The sequence below is a fragment of the Apostichopus japonicus genome, chromosome 4 (assembly GCF_037975245.1).
Source record: "Apostichopus japonicus isolate 1M-3 chromosome 4, ASM3797524v1, whole genome shotgun sequence".
NCBI lineage: Eukaryota > Metazoa > Echinodermata > Holothuroidea > Aspidochirotida > Stichopodidae > Apostichopus > Apostichopus japonicus.
Genome location: NC_092564.1, coordinates 4,343,324 through 4,357,100, shown reverse-complemented (window position 1 = coordinate 4,357,100; position 13,777 = coordinate 4,343,324). Strand labels below are relative to the sequence as shown.

The window sequence follows — 13,777 nt, the reverse complement described above, 5'->3', positions numbered from 1 at the left end:
AAGTGGTAAATTGAGATTATGGACTTGTAACAGTAATTTGAACTCTTCGCTTCCCTTGCAATCGGTTAGTACCTACACTTAACACCCAATTTCCTCTAATAACTTCACCATCTTCAATAAACGAAGCAGACAATATTCATCTATCGTTCGAGTGAGTCACGCAACACAATAATAATTTTCCCGATGGAGATAAGATACACCGTTATAACTTTAATTGTAAACATAACAAGTAACTTTTAACGGTGACATAAAGGCCGACAAAAGTAATGCATTACATATTCATTACGCAATACACTCCACTGCAATTAAATCCATTTTGAAAATCGTAGCGTTCACAAGTTTTGAATAAGTAGGCAATATAGGAAGTCTAGCAGTGGCGTAGGAAGGTACTTTTGAGTGGGGGGGGGACTGAAGACTGATGGCCGGCCTGGGGGAGGGGTCTAAGGGGAGGGGGCATCCCCCTCCCCTTTGGAATTTTTTGCATTTCCAGGTGGCCTCAGATGCAATTTGGTGCAATATAGCACACTTCAACACCCACTCCATTTTGTAAACTTAATTTTGTATTTTCACCTGGCCTTAGATGCAATTTGGTGCTCCAAATGAGATTTTTTTTTCTCATTTGGAAATGAAAAAGGGGTTTTTTGACTTGCGGAGCGGGGGGGGGGGGGCAGAATGATACTTCCGCCCCTCCACATTTTCCACTGGGGGGCTGGCGCCCCCTAGCCCCCCGGTTCCTACGCCCTTGAAGTCTAGTATAATATGTTTCTGTTAGAGATAATTGATATGTAATATCATATAGTTTTGTGTACCTTTCAAGAAACATTTCTTTGCTCCATCGCGCTTTCATTTTTAAACATTCTAACCAATCATTTTTACAAACGCTTCAGGCAGAACCTGACGACCTACCCAGTCTGTTGTACAACATGTCGATACTGTTTCCATTTGGATTTGCTTTACCGCGCGTCAAGAGCCAGCAACATCTCTAACACCTCCTTAAATACATGAAGTAATTTAACAGCGCCTTAAACGGGATTTAAAATTAGTAAGAATATGTCTGTACAAAAGCAAGCGGGCAAAACTTCATATTTACATTCACGGTATATTCATGAACCATTGGAGATAAAGATAATTAGTCTGCATATTTATTGAATGGATTCATATGAAGTATTTGAACTGCGATATATTTGGGATGAATGCTTCTGATATGCAGAAAATGATGGAATAAGCGAGAAACTAAAAATTTAAAGTGACATCATTCTTTTGCATTAATTTTGTCTAACTCTTTATAGCGTGTTCCACAAACAAATGGGGTACTAATTGTGCCAACGATTGCTTTTGCTTGAACGGGGCCACGTGTGATCCTACCGATGGTAGTTGTACGTGTGCAGCAGGATACACAGGTGAGAAAACCAAAAGACGTAAAAATACGTTTGTCTGAGTGTATCAAGTCAGCCAATGGGTACATTACTTTCTTTACTAAGGATATAGAAACAATTATTGTTATTACAGACCTTTGCGTCAGCATTTTAGTGTCTTGTGTCTATAATTCAGCAAAAACAGTCACCAATATTGTATTTTACAATAGATGTATATCGTTAAAGTACCATCAACTGAATTCAACGTACAGGGTCGTATTTTCTAAAATCAAATTCTTGGTTGTGTGAATATGCATTATCGATAAATACATAAAGAAATAATAATGATTTTTTATCTCTCTGAATTAAACCCATCCTTGAGTGACACTACATAACTTTTTTTTTCAACTATTGCAGTGTTGAGAAGGACAGTGAGTTAATAATACAACTATCTTGAAGTGGATTAACATATTATATTTTTTTCTATCAATGTAAACTGTTTTTCTCTGTTTGTGTCTTTATAAAAGAAATTTGAGAAATCACCATTCATCTTTACGATTAGTAAATGATGTATTTTGACCTAAAGATATTGCTTAATTATTTATAACCACATATAGGATTGTTTTTCATTGGAAATGAAAGAAACCTGTTGTCACGAAAATCCAATCACTTCATTACAACTTAAAACAATTATATTTTGAATGATTAGATTCCAACTTTGTTCTATCATTTCAAGTATTTCACTTGATTTATCAAAACAGCCTATCCAATTGGTTGGAGGACTTAAGAATTAGGGCCCTCAACAACCTCTGCATGAATACTATTTTACACTGCTGTACTATTTGAGATGGCACTCAAGAATCTCTACTTTTAGTTTTGTTTTTTGTTGTTTTGTTTTCGTCTCAGGGTTAAATTGTGAGGATACATGTGGTTGGAACAAATACGGTGACTGTGGTTGCACTGCTGGATTCAGAGGTCCCTTGTAAGTTAACATTCAAAATTCCTTTCTCTGTGTGCAGAATATAACTTTACCCGAGTTTTACTCAAATTCATAAACAGCAAGTAATATGGATAGAAAGTCTTGTTAAGAACCTACTTGGAGAAATACTCAAAACTGGAAATTGATAATAACGATTAAAGACTGAATTTGTTGTTTTACAGTTGTTTTAAACGTTGTCCAGAAGGGACGTATGGATATGGTTGCAAGCAGACTTGTCAGTGTCAAAACCATAAAACCTGTAATCACATCGATGGCAGATGTTTTTTCTCACCTGGTTAGTTGCCTTTATGTCATTTTGTCTTCAAGATAATCAACGTATTATATTTATTCATGTTGGAAGGTTTCATTAGCTCTTTTTATACGTACGGTTCGAGGAGAGATGAATTAATCCTATGCTTCTTGTAACATTGACGCAGCTGATATATTTCGAAGGAATTGTTTTGTTAACTTTGCGCTGTGTCGCCTATTTTTATGAGTAGGCCTACTCAAACCATTTAAAAAAAATGTATTTCTAAATCCTACAATATGAGAACTAGAATCCTTTAATTTCTCCATTCTGCGTTTGTATTTTTTAAAACTTTTTGCTAGCACAATATCGATATATGCTTTTGTACATTATGCAGAACTGCAAGAAACTTTTCTTTCTTCTATATACTTTTGAGGATGTTTAGCGGTAATGTATGACTTTCTGTGTAAAATCGTGTTACAATATCGATGTTTTGCTTACCATATGTTAGTGATGATCTGTAAAGAAAATATCGCTATTCACTAACTGTCAAAGTTTTCCTGTAAAATATATAATTCCCAACTTTCTGTAGCATTATAGTCAACTCTTCTCGGTCTTTTGACGAGATGAGCTATATTAAATTTTGTTTTCTTATAAAAAATTTCATACATGTACAATGATATCGAATAAGATTTCTCAACTCATCTTGTAAAATGTTATTTCAGCTTCACTGGAAAAATTTTACCAAGTTGGTTACGAAGAGGAATATGGACCTTAAACTAAATTCTTCTGGCTTCCTTTCAGCCTTTGACATATGGGTTTGTGAATGTAGTATATTGCGTTTCTTTTCAAGGGGACACGGCAGATAGTGGTGATTTTCATTGGATGACCTTGATAGCAGTTCTCCTTCCTGTCATGATCTTGCTGGTAACATGTATAATATACATTGAAGTTATTAGACGAATGCAGTTTTCCAGATTTTATACTTTCTAATGCAAGGTAAGTTCTCAGCTGTCGGACGTAATGTCCATACTGTATCACTTTGGTAAGTGGTTGAACATTGTTATAATATTCACAATGCAGCTCTCTGAGTATATCATAACAATAAGCATGAACTAATCTTTTTGTGTAGAGCTTCTCCAAATTGTCCAGGGCCAAGTGGCTTTACCACCATTAGCCCTACCCATCCTCTCGCCATGCCTGAGTGGATTACGTGACATTGTTAATCATGGTTTGATAATACCAGTTCAGGAGTCATCTTCCTATCTTTAAATTAGTGAATTAGTCACATTTCGTTGGTAATGTATTCCACTGATAAAGAAACGATAACGCGAGAAGAAAAGTCCATCAAAATGTCATCAGAACGTTAGTAAATAACACAACAAAAGCCATTTCCGCTGTAGAATATGAGCGTTTCTGCATTACATGATTATCTTAATCAAACTTGCCGTTGTTGCAAACCACATTTTTACTCGTAAATACTGAGGTATTTCCTGCTTTTTTAGGTACATCAAATGCCAATAGACTGCACCATCTAGTCCTATGATCATGACCTCTGTAGATGCCTTGGCACTAATCGATGAAGCCATCATCAGTCAATGCCGCCAGAGTGACAATTCTCAATTTCTTTATTCCAGTATAAATTAACAAATTTATAAATAGGACACATAATAATGATACATAAAAGACGTAAAAATGTACAATCATGAAAACATGAACAAATAAGTAATAAGATGGAAGATAAGAAGTTTGAAAGATTAAAAGGATTATAACAGAGATTCTTAGAACCCATTTTGAATATAAATGGCTGCTCTGTAGATAAACGAGTTCTTAAGAAGCATAATTCTAAAAGTTGGCAAGATAGTAGGATTTCGTAGATTGTACTGGTTGGTTCTATTGCACGGAGAGATTAACTCGGAGTTAAGTGGGTGATCCCTAGAACTATGTGTATTCTTAGCTAGTCTTATGAATTCATTTTTAGCAGCAGTGTCGACTTTACCAACCAGGCTTTTATAGTCGAGATTAAATATATTTGAGCAGTATTTCAAGAAACTAGGGGTTCTTTTCTTGTCCTTTTCAAGTAGAAGATAATACCAGAGAGGAACTGCATACACAATCACTGGCAGAACTGATGAGTTGAAAACCTTATCTCTTACATTATAATGAAAATAGGTTGTAATGTATGCCAAAGTTGATACAATATAATACACCTTAGACATAATTCTAGATATATGGTCCGTGAAGGTAAACTTGGCGTCAATATCAACTCCTAAGTACATAGTATGAGATACCCCCTCAACAATGGAGCCTTGAACATAAGTTTTCTGATCCCTGGTCTGAATGAGACCTTGATGTTTAATGTTAATGTTCTCAAAAATGATTTCATTAGATTTCTTAGGATTAAGTAAGAGGTTCTTCTGCTCACACAAATTGACCATATTATCAATACATGATTTATAGTCATTTTGATTTTCAAGGTGTGTCCGCTTTGAAATGTTACGGAATATAGCTGTATCATCAGCGTACTTAATTACATTACACGCTATAGAAGAACGTGCATCATCTGTGTATATTGTAAAAAGTAACGCAGATAGAGGACCTCACTGGGGGACTCACACTGTAATCTTTGATTCCTCTGAATAATATTTCTGTAGCTTGAATTGTCGGGACCATCCTTGTAAATAAATTAGCCAACCAATGGATAAGCCACGACTCGATATGCTACTGATTCTGTCTACATCCAAGGGAAAATTGTTCATTTGTGTACAAGTAAATGTTTTAATCCTTTTCAATGGTTAACGATCTAGTATGTTTTTATTTCTCTGCATTCAGTGACGTGCATTCATATGATGGATAGGTGCACAATGACATATTGCATGGAAAAATTGGGTTATCCAGATTTAAAGTGTTTTCGCCTGTCATTTGAATGCAGTCTGAAAGGTAAAAGATATCAAGATATACATGTTCAATAAATGTAGGGTTAAACCATTACACATGGGTTTATAACAGGGAATCATGTTCCTATAATAAATATAAAAGTATGGATTGTTTTATTCAGATATTCAAATATTGTATAAGAGTAATTTTATATTGCATAAAAAATGCAGCTTTAAATCCTCTATGTTAATAAAGTATCCTTAGTAACTTTGTTTTTGTTATTGCTGTCTACACTGTAATTATCAAGTAATGTGAAGAGTATTTTAACCACTCCTTAACTAATTTACGCAACAGTTCATATAACGAAACCGGACCGCAATACTTTTCAAATGTGAAAACGTCACTACGTAACCATGTGCGCTATTAACAAGCAACAAAGTAATCTCGCAACCCATACCAATGCTGTTTCCGAACATGATAGGGCACCGCTACTTAGATAAGTAGCAGTTCCATGCATAGTTGTATGCAACCAACACTAGGTCTAAACTGGTGGGATCATACTAAACAAATGACAAGCGAATGAACCACTGTCAGCACCAGAAATTATAAAATGGAGGGGCGGGTATGGTGGTGTGCAAATGCACCTGTTGAAAGTGCATATCACACGAAAATTTAAGCTGGTGAATATGTCCCTCCCCACCCCACGCATAATCGGTGACCCAAAGTTTAATTTATGAATATTTGAAGTTGTGCATGAAATTCAAAATTGTGACAAAACTGTAATTTCATATGACCAGGGTCGCACATTGATAGTATGGATTCGCGCGAGCACAAAGGAATGGACGTGGGAGTGGAATTATAAAAGATCCTCTATTTTTTTTACATTTACTCTTTCGTTTTATTGTCTTTATTTTCCCTCATTCATATATCTGAAAACGATAGAACCGTAGTACAGAGTGTATTTTTGACCGATGAAAGACGAACACACTATTAAAATCCTGTTGAATATTGCATCCAACTTTCGGATGGCGTTCCCGAGATACTAATGATAATTGAAATTGTCACAGATCGTACCTACAGTGAATTGGACGCAAACATCTGTGATGTTATAGTTGCACACTTGCAGCGAAAATGTTTTGGTTTACTTTATTGTTACAGGTTGTATCTACTGCTATGTATCCATGGCAACTCTTGTCATGCAATTAGTCCACTAGCCTTTGTATGTTATGCATACTTTTACGGTCTCTTCCCTATCGTTGGTATCTGCTTTGCATGTGCCAATTGTAAGATAAGAGGGCATATAGGGAAAGGTGGTGGTTGGAAGCGGACACAATACGGAATCAAATAAACGGAGAGTAACCCGTTTATACCGTGTATACTTCTTGTACATCCCGTTACGCGTAACATTATATTCACGTTATTGTTTTAAACTTGGACTGGATAAGTTCCAACTTGAAAAAAGGGATGTGAAGGTAATACTATAATGACGATGGTAGTGTTGTCATACTGAGATTTATCGCAGTTGAATGGTTTAATTACACTTTAAAACACTTAAACAGTGTTTTAATGTGCGCTTCTATGACCTAGGACCTCGTTGCTTCAAAACGTTGCTGCAAAACGTTTCAAATAGGAGTCGAATGCAAATTTCTCCAATCATCTGTCATAGGTGAGTTTTCCTCTGGACTGTCCGTGTGTGTCTTCTGTGATCTGTTTACAATACAATACATATGATGATATGTATAATACTGAAGTTTTCCATAGGGATTGTTTAATCCCGTTCGATGATGATCATACCCTAATTTGACCAGAATCCCCAAAGTGACCAAACATTCGACGATGCGTATCTATTTCCTAGACATTTTGTCTAGAAACATCAACTGTTGATCTTGAAATATCCAAATTTCTCAATTTTTGAGTTTGTTTTTCTTGTCAAAATTTTTAGTCTTGCTGTCAAGATATAAAATAATTCAAAAAGTATGTTCTTGGTAATTATTACCTTTTGGGGGGAATTTTCACCTAAACTGTAGAGATGCAGGTGTTTTTAATGACTCTCGTTGTCAAATTTCGGAACAGAATTCGAAAATTAGACTCATATCTGTACCTCGTACACATTTCGGGGTTTCAGAGGATACGACACTGCACTCTATATGCGATGACAACTTCACCTTTTAACATCTGCACCCACGCTACTTCTTCCACAACACACAGCGTCAGGTATACTTTCTGTAAGTCCTGGTGGTCTGTGGAGATGGGGCTGTACGATCCCATATGTTCTCTTGTAGTTATTCCATTGCATGATAGGAATAATAGGAACACTCGCAATGGGAATGCTTTGAAATTGAACTTGATTCTTACGATATGGCTTAAGTTCAGTTTTATAGTTTAGGCTGCATGACATGATCGGAACATGATCCATACGCAAAGGAGGTAATCTACTACTTTTGAAATGCTATCATCGCTGTATGTGTACCGTTTACGGGGTTTCACACAGTTTGACTTGTCGGATTAGAGAAAACAGAATCTGTCATTCAGTGGTAATATATTTACTTGAACCTGATTTGATATTATAAGTATCAGCATTTCATTTCCTCTTTGGTTAACATTTGAGATGTTTATAGCAAATTCAGACAATTTCAATTTATGAGTATCAATTTCGTTTAAGTTAACTTGAGGTGTATATGTCAGAATTGAGTTAGTATTAACATATGGAAAAATAAACAAAGCAAAAATTAAATGCTTAATTTAACACTAACACATCTGCAGTTCTGCATGTATGCCGATTTGGTGGAACATACACTGTATGAAATGTATACGAATGAAGTAACTACAATCTTATCTCATATTGTTTATAACATGAACTATCGTGAAAGCATTTAATGGAAGGGCAAAAATACATAAATGGCACTCTCAAATCTCAAAACCGTCCGGGCAGATGCATTCCCCATTATATATCAGCACAAGTAGCGCATTCGGAGGCACACTCATCGCGATAATAACCAGGTGGACATGCTGACAAGGGGCATTAAAATATCAAGCAATTGCAAATAATGACATTGTACACAAGTAATCATTTAATAAAACCATCAAATATTTTGTGCATCATATGTCTTGCTGAATATTTGATCCTTTATTGTAGCTTTCTATCAAGTTACAATTGGATAATTCTTTATTTCAAATCTAAAAATGGCAAACACATCCCAGGACTATATGAGTAATTAGCTTGACTAGCTAAGTTTCCTTTCAAAAATGAGATACACACCACAATTTAATCTATTTGGCTTTGACTGAAACATTTGTAAACGAGGAATGCTGAGGAATGAATTAAATGGACTCATTTGAATCAAGCTCTCTCATTATCATTCACTCGAAACTCTGTGAGGTATTTCAGTTCGATCAGTTGTGGTATTATTGGAAGTAGCACTTGGTAGGGTTGATAAACTGTTGAATCTATTATCAAAGCACTATCATCCACTCCACATCATTGTGCACAATGAGCTGACCACCTAACAACTATACCCCATAAGAATGGAGTTTCTATTATATGTTATTTCATCCACTTAACTAGAAATTCTGCATTTCTACTGCAATTATGTGTTATTGAGTACTATAGAATTGTTTGAAGTTCTTGTGTGGTAGTATTTAATCTAAATCACACTCAAACTCAGAATAATAAAGATAACCACATAAGTTGATCAATGTCTATCACATTTGTGCATCGATCTTTAGTTAGTTGTGTTCAAAGTACGATGTAATGTGACCGTACTGCTTCGATATAACTCGAAAGTAATGTAACATTAACTTGTTAACGTAAGTTAATGGCAGTTTCACATTAGCGTAATCCACGCTAATTGGTTCACGTATGCAGCACTACTCTTCACAGCAAACACTTGAGAACGTATCTTGAAATATTTCAAAATATTAATCAACCAATAACCAATCGAGCAGCACCACTCAGGAGGATATGGCCATTTTTGCCCGAGTTCAGCCCGTTAACCTCAAATACGCGCGAGTAATGCAAGTGCAATAGCAGAGCCATGATTTTCAAGCCAATGATAATTTAATATTAAAGAGATCAACTCACCCTCATCGCAATACTTGCCCCTTGTACATTGTCTGCATCACAATATCCTGTCAGAGAGTCTCAAATGCCCTTGTTCTGACAGAGACAGGTTTCAGAACAGCCCGCACCGAACTTCCTTGTCGGACACTCTTTTTGAAAGAGGAAACAATTCAGTGAGAGAGAGAAAGCCGTTTCATCTAAATTTATATATTATTCAAACAAAATCAAATTATGTTATACGACCGATTTTCTTATAGACTGACTGTGTAGTAAACTTAGTCAAATAGTATTGTAAATGTAGATGCTATCATTGCAGCTAAACAAACTGATTAACAGAAAGGACACTTTAAATTGGCTGCAATTCATAACATTTATAGTCACATGTCTATGAAATGTAGCCTCAGAAAAATGTATTGAATATGTAGTTATTATCTAGCTATCAGGCTTCCACATATACATCTATACGTTATTCCTCCTCGATGTATTTTTTATGAATACCGGGTGTTCCATGCACCATTAGGAAAGACATAGTACAAATGCGGGAATGAAAATATAAACCTAGTATGACAACACGAAATAATAGCAGAACAGGAATGAGAAGGACAAACGTAGTAACCTATAAATGATATTTAACAGCTTAAATCAGAAGTGAAATCCCAAATGTAAAAAAGAATGATAGCAAATGAAATTATTTATGTGCTCAGTTGACATCATATTGACAGATTTTGAAATCGTAAATAACAAAAAAGAAAAGTAAAAGCCGTCAACAAAATTGGGTAGAATAAACTAGGAAGGATGACCAAACGAGTAAGGAACAGTAGAAAATGTATGACTGCAGGACAATTTTAATGAGATCATATTGTTTTATTGAATGGATCCAGATCATCTCATATTATTTTTTGACAATATTGTTGTTCCCATTCTTATGTGTATCCTTACCTCTTTTAGGTTTGACTGCTACGATTGATTTAATAAATTGAATTCTCTTACAAAGGCTCTTTTGTGGACACGAAGTTTGCTAGCAGGTATTTTTTAAATTTTATTTTCAGTTGAATTATTGTTAGAAATGATTTGGATTTATTGGAATACCAGGAATAATAAACAGGCCTTCCTTTTACGGCTCCTAAAATGGTGACTGGTGAAACCATACTTTCTACTGCAATACCTGGTGCAATACCCGGAAACTAGAAGCTCATATACGTCGAACGCGAAACTGCGTGGAACATTGTCTTGGGTTTATTTCAAGAATTCGGTTAGTGCATACCCACAGAAGTAAGTTAAGTTGTTCTAACAAGAGTCGAAAGGTAAACAGTTTAGTGAATTTTACCTAGGATCAGACGAGCGTATGACATCATACTGTTATTGAGAAACCAGATAAACGGAACGTCATATTGACATATATCGCCACGATGGAAACATCCTTACCCATAAATAACGTCTCATAAGATCATATGATGTTTACTCCTTTCCACAGAATTGATAATCATAAAAGGCAGTAAATTGAACCAATAAGTGCAATCACAATCACACAATAAAATAGTTGTACTTTGTACTGTATACTTACTACATGCACTCTTAAACATGAGAGAAGCACTACGCGGAGGGCAATGCAGTATGTTTGTAAAAGTAGCGTTGCATTTTTTGAATGGTATATCAACTTTAACTGTAAATTCGAAATTCCGACATCAGCGGATTACATATAAATAGCTCTAGCCGAAAGAAAAAATATATATAGTTATTATGTGTTTGCTACTGTTAATACCGTATTTCCCCATAAAACAGATAGTTGCAGAATACTATTAAATCCCGTGTTTTGAGTTTTTAAAGAAAGCCATTTGAAAATCAAAGAAGAACTAATCATATTCATATATTAATTTATTGATGGCTGTAAAGTCAAAGGCTGCACTACTGGTGTAACTCCATGATGATTATGATCCTCAGCCTAAGTTTTTTCTGTGATGTAGAATTGAGAGTACGCGTAGCACCTCGGGTTCACTTAGCCAAGGTTAAGGTGAATTAAAAAACATCCATATACCTAAACTGGTCCATAAAAGTATACGAAAAGTAGAATGCACAAACAACATGTGACATCCACATTCCCCCGTGTCTATATTTGTAAAAGTATATTACACTGAAGTAGATTGCACATGTCATTTGTTAGTTGAAATTACTATGGAGCCATCCAAACTGTTGTAAAGAGCTTGAACCCAAAGTCAGTGACATTTAGTCCAATTTATGTCCTTTATTTTCCAATTGATAAACAAAGGAAACCTGAAATCAAAGGTAGCACAATAGCATTTAGGCTATTTCTTTAACTATATAATGGTCTAGGCAACCTGAGTTGAAAGGTAGCACAATAGCATTTAAGCTATTTCTTAAACTACATAACGGTCTAAGCAGCCTGAATTGACTTTGAAGGTACTGCAGAAAATGGACACTCATGCATGATTTGATGTTGTCAGTGCCACAGTGACCTTCCTGTTGATTGTCCGTCAGGCTGCATCACGTCTTATTGAGTGTGACACAATCGGATGTATACCTGAAAACATCTGAAGGCATAACTTTTAGACCTTTCCAAATGAAACCACCCATAATATTAACAAGTTTTCTACATTGCTTGCTAAGTAGAATTTGCAAAAACTAATTGTTGCCACATATACGTCAACATTGAAGTTCTTAACGTGAATGAGTTATTTTCGTACAATCGGGATTTACGTATTGCACACTGTGTACTGCGACAAACGACCATAAACATAACTGTCTGTCTAACAAAGCAAACAGTAATGGGCCGAATTCACACCTTAAATCTTTGTCCCTATGTAAGTCCAATGTGCTTGAAGAAGAATATTGTAATGTGAACCAGTGCAAAGTTTCGTTGCTGTACTCCACGCTATTAGAAAAGAACATGTGTTTCACGTGAACTTCCAATCTGTCAACGCGGGTGAAACCCCTTAAAAATGTAGAGACATAATACCATCTTCCACGGACACGGTCATACACATTGTCAAACTGATTGTTGTCACATAGACGTCTTAATTAAATTGACTATGTGTATCAAAAAAACGTTTAATAAAATATGGCTTAGTCCGGATTGTGCAACAGTTAAACTCCTTCATATAGCTTTCTCTTCAGTTGTTGTAAACTACGTATATCAACCTCGCATTTACTTTAAATAGATCCCCTCCCTTCACTAGGTTACCGGCAACTCCCTCCTGGTATGTGCAGTAATGCCAGTGCAAGGTAACACACAGTTCCACCGTTTAGACCTAGAATAGTAGGATAGACCTAATGCAGTTCAAGAAAGGTTCAGTTAAATATTTCTGTGTTTGCCTTTTCTTTGTAAATGCTGACTCATTTCAACTACTACTCAACATAACCAGTTGTATACGTAGCCAGAGACCTAAAGTAAGGCATATTAGTAGTGTATGGTGGTCAACATATTGATGCAAAAAACTTGCTTAAAATGAGAAGCTTGTTGTAAATTCAGTTAAACACGAAGTGAAAAAATCATTAGGAATAGCTACTGGTGCACTTTTATGAACAATGCATATGTGCATCAAACAGTTTATTTAGTGATCCTAACCCCCCTTTACGCAAGTGAAACGTCTTTACGTGGATGAGTTATTTCGTAATCGGGGAATAACGTATTGCACAATGTGTATTATATATATACATAAACATATGTCGGTCTAACAAAGATACAGTGAAGGGACGAAATTACTTCTATAATCATCTATGGACATGAGTGCCTCTTCATTGTCTTTATGCGTTATTCATATCTAACGTATTATACTTGCACTATCTTTGGAACTAACTGTGAGAGAAAAAGAGAGAATCGTTCAGGTTGAGTGAGAGTTCCTCATAATTTGTTTTGTCAAGCTTTTATGCTAAATGTAAGTAATTATTACAATATTTCTTAGCTTCTAAGATAAGAGTGGCGTATTATTTAAAAGAAGTTGCCTCCGGAATGCTATTAGACATTTCAACTTAAAGTCAATCCTTCAGGAAGTCACATTGTAGCAGTGTTTGTTTAATTTTCAATGCTGGTGCTTTTTCTTAAGTGTATTGCAATACCTGATGCAATACCCGGAAACTAGAAGCTCATATACGTTGAACTCGAAACTGCGTGGAACATAGTCTTGGGTTTACTTCAAGCCTTCTATTTAGTTTATTTACTTAACCTTATATATGACGGTTATTATATACTCACAGAAGTGAATTACGTTGTTCTAATAAGAGTCGAAAGGTGAACAGTTTCG

The 13,777-nt window shown here is 35.5% G+C and overlaps 2 protein-coding genes across 7 annotated transcripts in view; one reads left to right on the top strand and one right to left on the bottom strand.

The window, feature by feature from the left end:
• The window catches only part of LOC139966191 (uncharacterized), an 88,346-nt gene that overhangs the window by 8,778 nt on the left and 65,791 nt on the right, over positions 1-13,777 (bottom strand). The window lies entirely within an intron of this gene.
• LOC139966193 (uncharacterized) overlaps positions 1-13,777 on the top strand; it is a 43,347-nt gene that overhangs the window by 5,069 nt on the left and 24,501 nt on the right. Inside the window, exon 1 of one of the 6 annotated variants that reach the window (XM_071968986.1) lies at positions 3,564-3,580. The exons of 2 other annotated variants lie outside the window; for them this stretch is intronic. Coding sequence is in view for 2 of the 4 variants with exons in the window: in XM_071968981.1 (XP_071825082.1) it covers positions 5,428-5,521 (94 nt within the window). In the remaining 2 variants the exon portion in view is untranslated. Of the gene's footprint in view, positions 1-3,563; positions 3,581-4,086; positions 5,522-13,202; positions 13,412-13,777 lie in introns of those variants that run through there. 3 more of the 6 variants (XM_071968981.1, XM_071968982.1, XM_071968984.1) reach the window with 3 other exon arrangements.